Below are 14,743 nucleotides of genomic sequence, written 5' to 3' on the forward strand. Positions count from 1 at the left end.
TGCAGAGCTATGCAAAAGCAGTACTGCTTTTATTCATTAGAAAGACTTGTTCCTGCCTGCTTGAAGGGTTGTTCAAACGCCTCTTTCTCCCTTCTTTCTCTCTTCACTGAATTTAGTAGTTACATTTGCTTTGGCTTTCTTTGGACTTGTATAAGGGAAAAAAAGATAAAAAATAATATGTGTTTGGAGAATAACAATAGTAAAAACGCTTAAAATTAAGCCGCTAAAGAAAATGAAAAATTTGTCATTGATTTCAGTATTTACAAGGTCTGATCTAGTATTTCTTAACCCACAATCTTTTATTTCTTTTTTTTTTTCTGAAGCCCTTCTCTTACATAACTTTATTTGCTACCTAACTTTAATAAAACACCCTGTGACTTTGGAGTCACAGGACAGTGCGCACTTGTATTCATATATGAAAGCTAGCAACGAGAAGGGCTACATAAAGGAAAAGGCAAATAGCAATTAAATGTATTCATTTTGCAAAAGTTGCAACACACTCCTCTAAAGCCCAGCTATAAGTTATTTACCCTTTTGGTGAGCAGTAGTGATGTAGCACAACACGTATGAAAAAAAAGCTAAAGTGATGAAGTCTAGGGACAAGCCTGCAAGTAGCTCCTGTACTAGGGGAACCCACACATTTAAGGACACCACCTGCAGAGCAGAAGCACACTGGGAAAGTGATTATTGAGTTGAGCTCAATAAACACTCAGCAAAGAGTTTGGCTACACAGGATATACTGAAGAAAAATGCACCAATGCCTCTGCTTGCACTGTGAACTCTTTGCTTCTCCTTCTGCAGGGATTGTCCTTGTTGTGACCATTAAACCTGGAGTGACTCAAAAAGCAAGTGAGATTGACAGAGTGGGCAGTTCCCCAGAAGTCAATACTGTTGATGCCATGCTGGATCTGCTCAGGTGAGATTTTAATTTTTTGTTTCCATGTCCCATTTTGCAGAAGTCCAAACAAACACAAATATAGTTGTGATATGTAATAGAATAAAATGCCTTCTGATACTGTTTGGATGAATAAGGGGAGAACAACTTGTATTTCAACAATTAGAAATTTTAAAATATACTCAAAGCAGTTTCTTTTTAAAAAATTCTCTTTACACCATAGACTTTGGCTAATAAATCAATGACAAAAAATCCCTCCTTCACAGAAATTTGCATGCAAGATTTATTTATTATGAGGAAAAGATCTATAAAGAATTGGTGGATTACTGGTGGATTGCTGACTGTCAGCTTCTGTGTCATCCAGCATAGACAATCAGGTGAAATTTCAGAGCAGTGCTTCTCCTCCTCGAGGCAGCATGCAGAGTAACAGATGCAGGATGTAAAGACTTCCAAGGGTTCCTCAGTCAAGAAGTTTACCATATCACCAGTATCTAAGGCAACCATATAAGGTGTCTTTGCCCATTAGACCATGGACAATGATAGATACTTTAAAGTGATTAGAAGACAAAAACCCTAGAAAAGTCTGCAGAAGACATTTGCAGATTTTCAGTGCTACTGTGTTTAAAGAATTTGCAGAAAAATAACACCAAAAAAGACTGCATTTCCAATAGAGGCTAGGTAGTACATTCCAAAATATTTATCTTGATAATTTTTTTCTTCTGGTGTATTTACAGTAATTTCATGATTATAAGCCGCACCATTTTGACTAAAATTTTGGTCCGAACCCGAAGTGCGGCTTATAATCCGGTGCGGCTTATATATGGACAAAGAACAAAAAGTTGCTGTTTTAGTTTGGAGGACAGGTGTCTGCTGAGAAAGGCAGGAGCTTCTCTTTGAAATGGAGAATGTAAAGCCCCTCCCTCCAAATTATTATAATTTTGAAATCAAGGGGCTTTCAGGCAAAAATATGGGAATTAGGAATAACAGTTCTTTTCTAGGGAAATTAAAATAGAAATACACTACTACAAAGAAACAAACTCCAAACCCTGACAAAGTCAGAGTCAACCTGACACCCTGTCAGGCAGGGTGTTGGTAGCAGTCCCATTAAATGGTGGCTGCGTCCTCCTGCAGTGACAGATGTGATTCAGTTGAAGCAGTGCTCCTGTACAAGGTGCAGTTTCCCTCTGGAGGTCCAGTGGTGATGTGGAGAAATCCGGTTTTCCTCTGGAGTCCAGTGGAGAAAGGCACTACCTTGGTGTCCCAAAACCTCTGTTTTTATCTTGGTATGAAATGTTGGGCTCTTCCCCCTGTCTGGAGCAACTTCCAATGGGATGCGGTAATTTTATCAGTCACACAGTGGGACTCAATGGGCCATTAGCAGAAAATGACTCATGGAGGAAGGATGGGTTGTGAAAAGATAAAGAACAATGCCCTGCCTGGCTTCAATGGATGGCCCATTACCAGAATGTCTCCTGTGGAGATAAGGATCACTGCCCCCACCCTCAACAGATGGTGATAGAATAGATACCTTTTATCACACTCTGTATTGTAACGTGCGGCTTATAATCAGGTGCGGCTTACATATGGACAAAGAATGAAAAGTTGCTGACACCCGCAAGTGCGACTTTTAATTGGTACGGCTTATATTCGTGAAATTACTGTAGTCTCTATTCCTGCCCACCATTTTGTTTTTGTAGAATTTTTGCTTAATCTGTCATGTAAGAATAACTGCCACATATGTAGTAGTTTGAGGGTTTGCTTAATTTATTGGAAACAAGCTTAAGACTGTAAATTAGCAGTTAAAAGATCTGAAGTTCTCTTTTAATTAGTTAATTAGAAAATTAGTATTAATTTTCCTACATGTTTATATTCAAAAATATGGAAAAAAATAACGGATTTAGGATCCAAATCCAGACAGTCTTGTAAAGATGAAGGAAAAATCCACATTTATACAAACTTATTTTACTTTTGAATAGATTTTGCTTTAAAAACTTGATAACTAAACTCAAGAGCTTGTTAAATATCTATAGGGGAAATAAAAAGACTTCTGCTTCTGTATATAAAATGCATTTTTCTGCACTGGATTGGATATTTGCCAACTGCTTAATTAATACTTATTTCCACAATTGTTCCATCTGAAATTGGCATTTGGAAAGGAGTCACACAACTACATTGCACTAAATCTCCTAATTTTTCAGCATGTGAAAAGTCCTTGACATCAAAGTAACACAGGGGAACTTACTATTAACCAAGATTAATTTCTGAACTACAATAGGGCACACCAAATATCTTATTCTTTTACAGCACACCCTTTGTAAGAGGTTTTTTATTTTTCTCTTCTGTCTATATTTGACATATCCTATAAAAATGGTGTGTCCTGTATTCCTTATGCAAGTCAAGGAGATAATGTAACAGGGAAAAATACACTGGGTTGAGCAGCTTACCAATAGAAATGTCACATACTAAAAATATAAGCCCTCTAAAGTTCAAGAAGTGCAAGTAGGAAAACAGTCATTTGGATTCTTTAACCCTTAAATTTTTTTGGAAAAAAGAAATCTATCTATCTGCCTATCTATCTATCTATCTATCTATCTATCTATCTATCTATCTATCTACCTATCTAATTTTCTGATGCTAAATATACTGCTTTCTGCTAAAAGAAATACAACATGATCTGTTTTTAAGCATCAAATTTTATAATTTTGTTTATAGCAAACAACTTTTCCTTAGTATGCTGTAGTATTGAAATGCTTCTATGCTTCTTAATAGGAATATGTTCCCAGAGAACCTTGTGCAGGCCTGTTTCCAACAGGTGAGTTTGAACATTCCTCTTTATTTCTGTAGTTTTCACTGTTATCCACTAATTATTTTCCTATGTCAAAAATAAAAAAGTTGTCACGCAAGACTTATTTCTGAGAAGTCCAGGAATATCTTCATCTCCTATAAACTAGTGGGGGGTTATGGCATCTTGGTTCCATTTCCATTACAATAAACTCTACTATGTCCCCAAAAGACACTGTTTAAGAGCTGGATGCAGAAACCTTGCAGTGTGCAAGACAAGATTTTTCCTTTTGACACGAGAGTTAGAAGAACCATCTCATGAGGATGAGTTTCCTTGTTCTTAAGACCCCTCTATGTCTGATGAAGTCTGTGTAACTTAGCCCTCACCCTAAAGTGTCTCACATCTAATGTCCATTGCCAGACTAAATCCTTTGAAAGAAAGGGCTGATAACTAGTAGTCTATTTCAGGAAAAGTGAGTGTTGCAAGATGAAAGAGGAAACTTCTGTCTATGTATTAGACTTACCAGTTAACCTTCCTCAGAAATTTGTATCAGATATGCTGCTGTGCACAACTCACTTTATAAATCTTCTGCATGTAAAACTTCTCTCATCATTACTGGCTACCCAACACTAAGGGGACAGACAGGCTCTTTTAGGGATCCTTGACAGAATGATGGTGGCACTAAACTGCAGTTACTATTGAAATCTTATTTTCTTAATGGTTTATGATTAGTATAGCACAAAACTTACAATCAGAATAGCACAGAATTTCTATGAGCAGAATCAGTGTAATACAGTTTTATAACAGCACCATTTAAATTTCGTTTTCTAATCACCTGGAGCACTGCATATTTGAATATTTGGTTTGATGTATCATTATAGCAACCATAATCTAGGCTTGAAAAACATATAAAAGAATACAGGTTGGTCACTCAGTCCTCAGAGGAAGCAGACAGTGATGGAGGCATCCCAGACCACCATGTCTCACTGTTCTCCAGCAGTTTTGGTCCAAGTTACTCATTAGGACTTCTGCCTGCTTGATTTTAAGGACTTGCTGCTGTTAAACTTCCCTTTTCCGTGACTGTGTCATCAACACCACTTGTCTGGCTAGGTGCCTGGAACATTTAAGACAAATAAGGAGAGGAGTAGTCAGCCTAGTGCCAGGAATCTGGAGGCTGGTAGGGAGAGGAAGAGTAAGTCTATTTAGTTTGCCTGCTTGGTGCACAGGACCTTGAAAACCTGGCAATGAGGGGAGAGGGAAATATGTAACCCATTTGACCACAAAGAATGGCTGTTTGCCTAGTTTAATGACATTAGTTATGCTGACCATGTCACCTGGTTGCATCAGGTGAATCTACTCTACAGACCTCTCCTGGCATGCTGTCAGCCATTCTCTCCACACTGTTTGTTCCGACAAAAATTCTTGTCATTGTCAGGAGCTCTAGTTCATGCTCCACAAGACTGCAGCACATCCACAGGGTATCCAACATGCTGGGGAGCAGAATTCATAGCATATTTTTTGTGAATCTCTTGTTTGAACTACAGCTTCTGAGGTACAGATTGCTCACATGAATGGGGAAATAACGTATTTGTCTATGTTTGCTACCTTCAAGTCAGATTGGTTAATTTTTCTCTTATTTTTATTGGGCAAAGGCTATGCCTTTGTCTATTCTTGAGTTTTCTGATGTTTCTAAGTAAGTTCTTCTGGATTTTTTTTTTAAACTTTTCCAGTATAAAACCAAACGTGAAAAAATTAAAGATACAACTGCTGTGGATAAAAATAGCTCCATATTTCGAGAAGAACCCAGTACAACAGCTACGACAGCAAAGGCTTCAGAGGTGCGACCTATATCCTTTTATTTCTTCATAATATATGAAATAGGGAAAAGAAACACAGACTAAATTTGGTTTAGTTCACATGGTTAGTAATGGAAGAAATTTATGGAAATAGCATATAGATGGATTTTAGCAAGAGTACAAAAGTTAATTCCTAAATGCTTAGAGGTCATTGCAAGTGTTTTCCAGTAGATTTAAGAAATCAGAGGAGCCCACAGGTAGTTGACCAGTCCAAAGATAATAGAAGAAGATTGATTAAATTTATCTGCTATATGAATTGTCAGTTTTCTGAGAAATTCAACACTCATTGTAGAAAGACTAGATGTATATTACCATGAGATGTTTGGGTAGCAATCACTGTAACTGTAAGCACTAAAGAAGAAAATAAGGTGAAAATAATAGTATTTTTTAAATATGGAAAACAAAACAATATAAAGCATTTGTTAATTAATAATTTGTTACTCTGAAAAAAATGTACAGAGAAAGAAGTGAAAAATATATTTAACAAGCCTACAATTCTCCTATAAATAATGCAATTATGCTGATGTCCAAGTTGTTAGGCAGTGGTGAACTTATCTTAAATCCAGATAAAAAAACCTTGAGTTGCTCAGAAACAAACACAAGGATTCTACATCTGTGCTTTGCTTTCTGATGGGGAGTAAATCTTGAGTGATGGGGAGTAAATATTAAAAGCATGACTGTGGGATGCCTAGACCTTGCCATACGTCATGTCAGAAGTCTATAGAAAGGACAATACAAATTAAGGGATGCTTTACTCCCTGCTGACGTTTGGTCAGATCCTTGCATGGCTTTAAAATACAAAGTGTTTAAGATTAGTTTAGTGCATTCCTGAACTTGACCACGTGGCACTTTCAGAAAGCCAATAGAGTGACTGGGAAAGATTTTCATGTCTTTCAAAAAAATCAGTGTTTTCATTTAAAACACTTTAAAGTAAATTCATTATTTTCGGATTCAGTATTTTTTTCTCTTGATTCCAATTTATAGAACAAAACCCAAGAATATAAAATCGTGGGGATGTATTCCAATGGCATCAATGCACTGGGGTTGATTGTCTTCTGTCTTGTTTTTGGAATGGTTATTGGGAAAATGGGAGAGAAAGGACAAGTGCTGATGGATTTCTTCAACGCACTGAATGAAGCTACAATGAGAATAGTTCAGATAATTATGTGGTAAGTCGAAGGATATACTGGCATTTTCAAACCATGTCTTTAAGTGGACTTGGTCATTGAAGAGGTAGGAGAGGACTCAGACTTCATGTTTGCTTTTGCATAGTGCTTTACAGAATGCAGCTTTCAAAGAAACATTGGTAAAAATATTCCTTCCTACAGAATTTGATTCTTTTGAGGCTTCTACTTAATATATACTAAAGAATCAGTCCTTTTTGTTCCCAAGAGACCTGAGGTTTTTAGACATTCTTGCTAGATGTTTATAAAAATCTAGTGCACTAGTCAGGACTCGTTTGAGGATAAGCATTACCATCCATATGCCCTTCTGAGTCTTGAACATTATTCCCTGACAGACATTATACAGGATAGCTGTCCTTGGATCTAAGTTCCTCTAGAAATCTGAATTAATATGCAAGCCACAGCACAGAGAAAAATTCAAAATGGTATGCAAAATAAAACTTAGCATAATTTACCTCCTGCTAATACATTTTGTAAGACTACATTCTCATAATATTCTCAGACAAGAAAAACAAATTTAAAATATAGAAACTTGTCTGATAGTGTTTGGTTGGACCTCACCACCCAGATATTCGTAGAATTTTGTCTGTGCAAATCACAATTACAGGATCAGGACTATAAATACAGACAATTCCTTCCAGAGTTTGATCCTACATGTGGAGTTCCTTGTGCCACTTATTACAATACTGTGCTCATATGCATGTTTGATACCAGTACCTTGTCAGATCTGACCCTTCCATGAGCTTTTCTTACATCCAGCACACTAAGATGTCTATCCATGGTTTAGTTGCACACTTCTTGCTTCCTTAAAGAAAATTAAATTAATTGCAGCAAATGGTCCTGTGCTAAGCAGCTAGTTTAGTCCCAGGCTAAGTTAAAGCCCTGTGAGATAGGCTGCTTCTCTCTGCAGAAAGTTACCACCACCGAGACTCCAGATTTAGCACATGCCATACAGGAATTTACTTATTATTGATTATCCATTTTCTCACATGTGCCAGAAGCTGTGCCTACAGGCTCCCTGAGTTTCTACAGATGTGGCACCTGTTTTTGAAGCAAAATAGAGTTTTGTTTTGAAAGTATGAGGAATAAATTCTGTTTTCACCAAGTTCAGTGCTTAGAGGAACTAAGCATCCCTGCTTTCTACAGGGATAGGATACAATTTCTTTTATGAGATAGCACACATAAATTTTAATAACTGATAATTTATATTTCTAATTGATACACTTTATATATTCACAAACTTGTAGATTAATTTATACTGGTCAAAGCTCTGAAGTAGTAACTTGTCTCTGTGAAAGCCTCCTCTCTGGAACTAAAAAACTCGCAGTGTAGCTGGTGCTAACATAATCCCTGGTATTTCCCTTGAATTTTCTGTAGGCAGTAGCTGTTCAGATCCATAAGGCATGGCCCTTTGCAGGTTTACTTTATTCTGTGCAGGTGACACAGACATAGCCTCCAGTGCTGCAGGGCACCTCCTGTAACTAAAGGAGACCTTTCCCATCTGTGTGTGATTACAGACTAGACAGACACTGGTCTCAATCCTTCAGATTTCTACCCCCAGGAGAGCCTGTGGCTGTATATAAACATTTGCTATAATAGGGTATATGCCCATACCCCTTCCCAACTTCTGTGTATTCTGTGACACCAACTTATACAATAATAACTAGTTAGACAATATGTAGATATAACATAGACATTTACTTTTATTTTCCAGCGTTTTTTATAACTTCTGTTGTAACCTTGCCGCAAATGAATAAAGTCCAACGTATAACATAATATAAGAAAAAAAATATGTTGTTGTGAAATAGGATATCAAAACATATTTTCTGTCTGTTTTTATAAATTACATTGGGAGAGAAATTATTTCATGGTGAGCATGCAGTTTCTGAGAATGCATTTTTGATAGCTTTATTTTTGCTTTCCAGGTATATGCCAATTGGTATCGTGTTTTTAGTTGCTGGGAAGATAATAGAAGTTGAGGACTGGGAAATCTTTCGTAAATTGGGTCTTTATATGGCTACAGTAATAAGTGGGTATGTAATTTCTTAAAGATGGAATTGTATGTATGCAGTTTTGGAGTTCAGTTGATTACCACTCAATTATTCACCACATCCAGTCTTCTAGGTCAGAGACAAAAATTCTCATCTGTGAAAATTATGTGAGGATGTGTGAGGATAGTTTGAATCCATATTTTGCTGAATGCATGTTTTGTTTTAAAAAGTCACTGCCTTGCATTCTAATAAAACCCAAATGCAAATTCTTTTCTTGTATTCATTGTTTCATTTCACAGCTTGTGATGAAGCAGAAAATATTGCTATATTAAAGGTGAAGTTATGAATTATTTCTTATTGGGGCTTACCAGCCTATCAAACATAGACAAATATGTGGATTATGTTGGGAATCTCTGTGGAATTTTTGGGCACAAGGTGTACCAGCACAGATCAAAGTTTCCCTGCTGAATACAGATGCATAGTAAGAGCATTGCACAATAAAGGATACCAAAGAGACTGATCCGTTCCCTCCCCAGTACTGATCAGACAGCTGACATGAAGAGAAGGCCTGGGGATTGCACTGTTAGCTAATTCCTCCATCGAGGTTAGGGTAGATGGTGAGGCTGGAAAAAGAGGAGTTGCAATCTTAATAACATAGACAACCATCAGAACTTTTTTTCTATTCTTTTTTGTTAGCTGTTGTCTATGTACAGCAGTCTGGGTGGAGGAGGTTACATCTGCACAATGTGGAGCCTTTCAGCAGCAAAAATTCAGAATAACTTAACTGCTCCAAATGATAGGTTATAATACCAGATTATTATCTATCTCTGAAGACTATGCTACAAAGGACTTTTTTGTCAGATAAATGGATTTTACAGTCTCAGTAAGACAAATGTGCTTAAATTTCTATTTCCAGTTCAGTGAAGCATAACCTTCTAGGCAGTCTTGGTTCATTACCTTGCCATCCACTCCTGTAATTCCTGTATACTAAGGATTTATATATGTTTTGTCTAGAGACTAGGTCCAAAGTTGTTCAAGAGTTTCTTTCCCCACACTTTATGCATTTGCATGCTATTCTTCAGATGTCATTCACACACTTTCTGACAGCCAAGCAAAGAGAATGGTAATATACTAGTCTTAAACGCGAACTACTTTATAAATAGTCAAGAAGGATCTCTGGGGGTTTTGCATTAATCTGTGCCAGATAAGCACATTTATTTCAAGGTTGTTGTTTTGTTTTATTCATAAATCAGTATGTTTGGACTAACTGTTTGAAAATCACAGATAAAATTTCTTTCTAAATAAGAATTACTTCTCCAGAAATAGCACTGATTCATGACTTTTTCAAAATGTTAGAGATGAGTTTAAGTTATGTTCATCTAATGCATTATGCATTATTTTTTGTGAGTATGTGTTTGCACTTGGAAAATAAGTCAGATTTTTACAGGTTTCAAAAGCTGATAATTACCAAAAGATGGTAAATCAAGATTCTAATATTTTCTCTGCAAATTATAGATCACACCCCAACCACAAGCTCGATAGCAATCACTGACAGAATGACAGTGTATCACTTCTGCAGGTTTTCTATGTTCTTAACTCCAGTCAGTTCAGAGGAGAAATATGTTGAATGGATTACTACTGCCTTTTGACTTTAGTTTTACATCAGATAGCAAGTTTTAGTTTTAGATGTGATAGCAAGTTTTATGACTATTTACCTATCGGTCACTGGTTACAGGTTACTATTTGTACTGTGACAAGGCAAGTCTTCCTTAAGATGTGTGTGAAGACACAGTACCTTCTCCAGAGTACTTTAATTGCAAAGTAAACTGCCATTGCATAGTCTCCTGTTTAGCTGGTAACCATTGGTTTGACAGGCACAACAATTTTAAGTAGATCCCCAGGTGCCATCAGAAACATATGCAGTGAGCACCTTTGCATCCTTGGAGAGAAAGAAAAAGTCTCAGCTCTTCCAAACATTACACCATTTACCCTGATGAGTGCTCAGGTAAATCTCTGCACAGTTCTGCCTCCTGCAGAGTAGCATCCCATGAGGGTTGCTCAGGGTGTTACGGATAAGGGATAATGACCATACATTCTCTGCAAAACTGATCATCAGAGGGACCATACTGTAATCAGGTCACAGGAGCAGATATGGACATGTACACACAAGGCTATAGGCTGCAGTTGCTGGTTCTACACTTTTCAGCCTGCAAGAATACCCTTTTCTTGTACTTCTCAGGAAAAAGGAGAAATGTTGCTCTTTGTTAGGGTTTCTTAAAAACTGCTGTTCCTACCATAATTTTGGTTTTCGTTCTTGTGTGTTTGTCCCTGCCTGTTTGCAGTGTATTCTGTTCACTGATGTCTTCTTGTAACTGCTTATCATCCTCTCTTTAAGCTTGAACCTGAAACTAACAGGTTGTCCTAAACATTTCTTGTATCTCTTATCAAGGTAATTGTCTTATCCTTTGTTTTCTTTCCTTTAACCTCCCTAACCAGCTCACTTTCTTCCCAACTTAATTATTCATGATCTTTCATAGCCTCAGCCCTAACAGCACTCATCCACCAATGTCTGCAGCTTATCTCAGTCTCTGTGTCTCATTCAGGTCACCATGAGGGAACAGACTTCCACCAGTGTCACCCCTGCAATTTGCCACTAAGTACCTCTAGTGTCTCACGATGAATGGTTGCAGAATCAGGATGAGGACATATTATGAGTTACAGCAGAGGAAAGTCAAAGTGGAGACATAATTTAAGTGCCAGAGGGAACTCAGGCTGAAGTGGGAGAAAGAAAAAACTCTCCTTGCTTGTGCCTTTGTCTCTTCTGAAAGCAGCAAGGCAGCTACAAGCCCTGTAAGAGATATTCCCATATGGAATGGCAGCTTGGGATTCTGAGGGACAAGATTCTTCCTAACTTAAAAATGAATGCTATTATAATTTCTATTTTCAATTAATGATTATGATTTTTGGTATAAAAATTTCTGCTACTTGCCAAGAATTGCATTCTATGAACAAAAATAAATATTACTTCAATTTTTTTTCAGGAAAACCAGTAGCAGCATAGCAGATACAAAAAAATACATTATTTTGAATAACATCATGTTCATGCTGCTACTAAAAAGATGCAGATCTAAATTTTTCAAATACCTAAGTCAGTATGCTTTTAGACTGAGACATACTTAAAATGTTTACTCTCATTGACATTTTATTAAGACAGCAAATTGCACCCTACCACTTTATTTTTTCCCTGTGTATTCTGCAGAATTCAGTTTATTCTCTGGCATATCACAAACCTAGAAATTTATACAATTGTGCCTTGTGGTGGTGCATGTATAAATTTCTAGATTTCTTTCAATAGTTATTTACAAAATTTTATCAAGACATGCTGCATGCTGTTATTTACATTCCACTAAATACGTCATATGTTCCTATACACAATTAAAACTTCAATACCCATTCCTTTAAAAAAGATAATTTTTCCAAGGAAACAAATATGTAGGTTTTGTGGACAATTTTTGATGCTGTTGTAGATTTCTGTGCTGTGGCTTCTGGTCTTGGTTTTGGCAGAATAAAAGGTACCATGACTTATTGCTATCTTTATCAACTGCTCTGAAACCATAGAGCACTATTACAACACGGGAATATGCTCATGAACATTTTTGAGGACAGAATTAAAAGGTCATAGGTGACAAGAGATTTTGGGTTTATGTTTCCAGGCTATGTGATAATTTCTTTTCATTAAAAGCTGATGTTGCTATAATTGCAACCCTTGAACATAGGGAATATTCACAGATGCTTCAAATACAGTAAATTCACAAATACAAGCCGCACTGAGTATAAGCCGCATCTCTGGGTGTTGGCAAATATTTCGGTTTTTGTCCATAAATAAGCCGCACCTGAATATAAGCCGCTCTGTTGTTCGCAGCGAGGACCCGCGTGCAACAAAGTTGCCAAACAGTAACAGAACGGTGGCAGGGCGGGGTTTACTGGCTCAGCTAAGGCTGTGCAGGCTCGGCCCGCTAGGGGCTGCCGACGGGGCCAGGTAGCCCAGCCCGGCGCTGCCGCTCGGCGGGGCCACTGGGGGCCAGCCGCTGCTGCCACTGGGCTCGGTCACCACGGCCCAGCGCTGCCCTGTGGTGGCAGGCAGGGACGGAGCCCCCCGCCGCCTCCCCGAGCCGCGGCAGTGGCGGCCCGGGCCCACCCCCTCCTCCCCGGGCCACGGCAATGGCGGCGCGGGGCCCCCCCGTCTCTCCCCCGGGCTGTAGTAGGGAGCTCTCCCGCCTCTCTCCCCGCCCCCCGTGCTGCCTGCAGGCAGCCAGGCTCCACCCGCGGTGCAACAGAGTAACAATTTGTAACAATCGCAAAATGCCGACTTTGCAGCTGCTTGGCTCGACACTCTGGCTGGCTCTTCTGAGGTTGTAAATGTCAGAAAATTATTCACATATTAGCCGCTCCTGAATATTGGCCGCATTTCCGGTTTAGGAGCAAAATCTTAGTCAAATTGGTGCGGCTTGTATTCATGAAATTACTGTACATTTCATTTCAAACATACTTACAGCAGTCAGTTTACCTCTTAGTGCCCACAAGCTCTGCATTCATGCGCATTCAGGATTACTGCCCAGTATTCTAAATTAATACTTAAGTAGGATGATTTTGTCCCTGAGACCTATATAAATACACAGGCAAATACAAATCTGAGCTGCTAAAGTCAAGAGAGCAAGTTGATCTTCTGTGAGTCAACCCATTTAATTTTAAAAATTAATAGTTTCCAAATACAGTATTTGATCATCTTATAACATTAAAAATACTTAGACTACATATGTCTCATTTAAACAGTCTGAAATACCGCACCACGTTTTAACTGTAGACCTGAGCTTAGACAGTTTTTCCCAGGGGAGATGTGGATTTTCTAAAGGTTCATGTTTGAAGTTTCTGCAGAAAGATGTGTATTTCAGCTGTCCCTGACTGAAAAGCATGTTTACCTTTGTTTCCAAAACATGCTCTGTAATAAGGGCAGACAAATTAAGAATAATAATTTGATTTGATTTCCTCATTTGTTTCTGGTTTGCATTGTAAGGATTTGGCAGAAGAATGAAGTGTTTTAGTGTTATTTCAAATCACCCTCTGCACATCTGTTTAAATACTATGTATTAGTTTAGGCTTCTCATTTTGATCAGTTTAAAATTATTTCCAAGGTCAGCTCTTTTTCAGCTTAGGAAAGAGAGATAATTCATACATGGTCTCTTCTTTCCAAAAGGAAGTGTAGAACAGTATTATTCTGCTTTTTATTAACATGGTATTCTCTCTAAATTTTGCACCTAGGTGTCATTAAAGTCACCTTTAGTGTTTCGTAAGTCAGAGCTGGGTACCTATTATCACCCTCTTAGTAAAGAAAGGCAATGAGATGGATCTATTTGTTTAACTAGTTGATTTTATTTTGCAGACTTGCAATCCATTCCAGTATAATCCTGCCACTTATCTACTTCATAATAGTAAGGAAAAATCCTTTTCGGTTTGCCATGGGGATGGCTCAGGCACTTCTGACAGCTCTCATGATCTCTTCCAGGTAAACAGAAGAAACATCTTTTCTGTAATGTACCTAGTAGTAATTGCATGGTCTGTGCTCTGATTTTACTGCTACTTTTTTAAAAGCCCTGGCTGGTGTCAGCTGGATGGTTCTCAGTCCCCTGGAGGCTGAAATACTGTTTTCATCATTATTTCTGTCATAGCCAAAGGGCACTACAGAGTGCCTTAGCCTTACACCAAACAAGAGTCTGCCTCTCCCAGGCAGAGGCACTTCTTTGCCATTCAGTTCATTAGCCACAGACTTGACAGCATTTAATCTGTTGCGCATTTTTTGTGACTGCACATACCATGGCAATTTACCGTATAATTTTGAGACCAACTAACACTTAGCTATTTCTTCCAAAAAAAATTAAAAGGTATAACAAAATTGCTTTGCTTTTTCATGGTGCAGCCTTCCTTCCTGCATTAGATCTCCATTTTAGTCAGATCATGCTCTGAGCAAAAGGAAACAT

The 14,743-nt window shown here is 38.0% G+C and overlaps 1 protein-coding gene across 3 annotated transcripts in view; it reads left to right on the forward strand.

Moving 5' to 3' along the window:
• The window catches only part of SLC1A1 (solute carrier family 1 member 1), a 54,637-nt gene that overhangs the window by 34,453 nt on the left and 5,441 nt on the right, over positions 1-14,743 (forward strand). For 2 of the 3 annotated variants that reach the window (XM_033085899.1, XM_033085897.2), the window contains exons 4-10: positions 802-916; positions 3,665-3,707; positions 5,408-5,515; positions 6,518-6,702; positions 8,643-8,750; positions 11,104-11,157; positions 14,149-14,271. In XM_033085899.1, coding sequence (XP_032941790.1) covers positions 802-916; positions 3,665-3,707; positions 5,408-5,515; positions 6,518-6,702; positions 8,643-8,750; positions 11,104-11,157; positions 14,149-14,271 — 736 coding nt within the window. The remainder of the gene's footprint in view (positions 1-801; positions 917-3,664; positions 3,708-5,407; positions 5,516-6,517; positions 6,703-8,642; positions 8,751-11,103; positions 11,158-14,148; positions 14,272-14,743) is intronic. The other variant, XM_033085898.1, reaches the window with a different exon arrangement.

The sequence above is a fragment of the Catharus ustulatus genome, chromosome Z (assembly GCF_009819885.2).
Source record: "Catharus ustulatus isolate bCatUst1 chromosome Z, bCatUst1.pri.v2, whole genome shotgun sequence".
NCBI classification, from domain to species: Eukaryota; Metazoa; Chordata; class Aves; order Passeriformes; family Turdidae; genus Catharus; species Catharus ustulatus.